General features: G+C 54.2%; 1 protein-coding gene across 1 annotated transcript; it reads right to left on the bottom strand.

Moving 5' to 3' along the window:
* Positions 1-17: 17 nt before the first annotated feature.
* Positions 18-1,082, bottom strand: TM35_000153180 (beta-fructofuranosidase-like protein; the record flags this gene model as incomplete). Its single annotated transcript, XM_029025970.1, has 1 exon — positions 18-1,082. A coding segment is annotated over one exon (1,065 nt), but the record flags the coding sequence as incomplete, so codon positions are not given.
* Positions 1,083-1,084: the final 2 nt, after the last annotated feature.

Raw genomic sequence — 1,084 nt, 5'->3', positions numbered from 1 at the left:
TTTTACACATTCACACTTCAAAAAAGAAGCAGCGGCAACACGGTGTGAAGAGTAACTGCCAAAAACATTACTTTAAGAAGGTGTGATCCCGCTGTATGCCACGCTGCATCCGGTGCTTTGGGCGGACCCGTAGTTGGTGCTTCAGTTGGTGCCTCGGTTGGTGCCTCAGTCGGTGCCTCGGTTGGTGCTTCAGTCGGTGCATCAGTTGGTGCCTCAGTTGGTGCATCAGTGGGTGCCTCAGTGGGTGCCTCGGTTGGTGCTTCAGTCGGTGCCTCGGTTGGTGCCTCGGTCGGTGCATCAGTCGGTGCCTCAGTTGGTGCTTCAGTTGGTGCATCAGTGGGTGCCTCGGTTGGTGCATCAGTTGGTGCCTCGGTTGGTGCTTCAGTTGGCGCCTCGGTCGGTGCTTCACTTGGTGCCTCAGTGGGTCCCTCGGTTGGTGCATCAGTTGGTGCCGCATTCGATTCATGTACAGTATCCATCTCGTAGAAAGAGACTTTGGCCGAGAGTGGTGAGTTTATATTAGAGGAGAAGAGGGCAACTCCAGAATAGTCATTGGGAACGTAAACACGACCCGTCAGCGACTCCAGGCCATCGTCCTTGAAGACCTGAACGATGGTGTCATCCACAAATACTCGCAGCTGTACCCTTGTGCCATTTCCAACGAGAGGAGCTCGGCCGGTCCAGGTTTCGTGGAATCCAGTCGTGCCGGATTTGCTTCGGTCCAGAAGCAGAATTGGCTCCCACACACGACCTGTCACGACAGATTCATTGGCAGCAACAACGTCACCATAGGTGCTCTTAAGTGTACAGTTCCACTCAGGCGGGTCTAGTGTTACATCTTTCACCGCCGTCCATGCGACACAGCGACGATCGAGTTCGCACTCATCAGCACACTCCGCTTGCTCTTGAGCCCAGAACCAGGCGATCTCCCTTCCTGTTTGGTCAAAACCCGCACCCATATTTGCAGTCGGAGGCATCGTCACAGCGAATCGAGTGTATGTGTTGCTATCCTTGTAGCGTACGAGTACACCAAAGGATGGGACAGTGTCTGTGTTCTCCGCTGGTTTGTTGGTGAATCCCTCAG

Source organism: Trypanosoma theileri (assembly GCF_002087225.1).
Source record: "Trypanosoma theileri isolate Edinburgh chromosome Unknown TM35_Tth_15_V1, whole genome shotgun sequence".
Classification (NCBI taxonomy): Eukaryota; Euglenozoa; class Kinetoplastea; order Trypanosomatida; family Trypanosomatidae; genus Trypanosoma; species Trypanosoma theileri.
The sequence above is the reverse complement of the archived record's forward strand: the minus strand, read 5'-3'. Positions and strand labels throughout refer to the sequence as shown.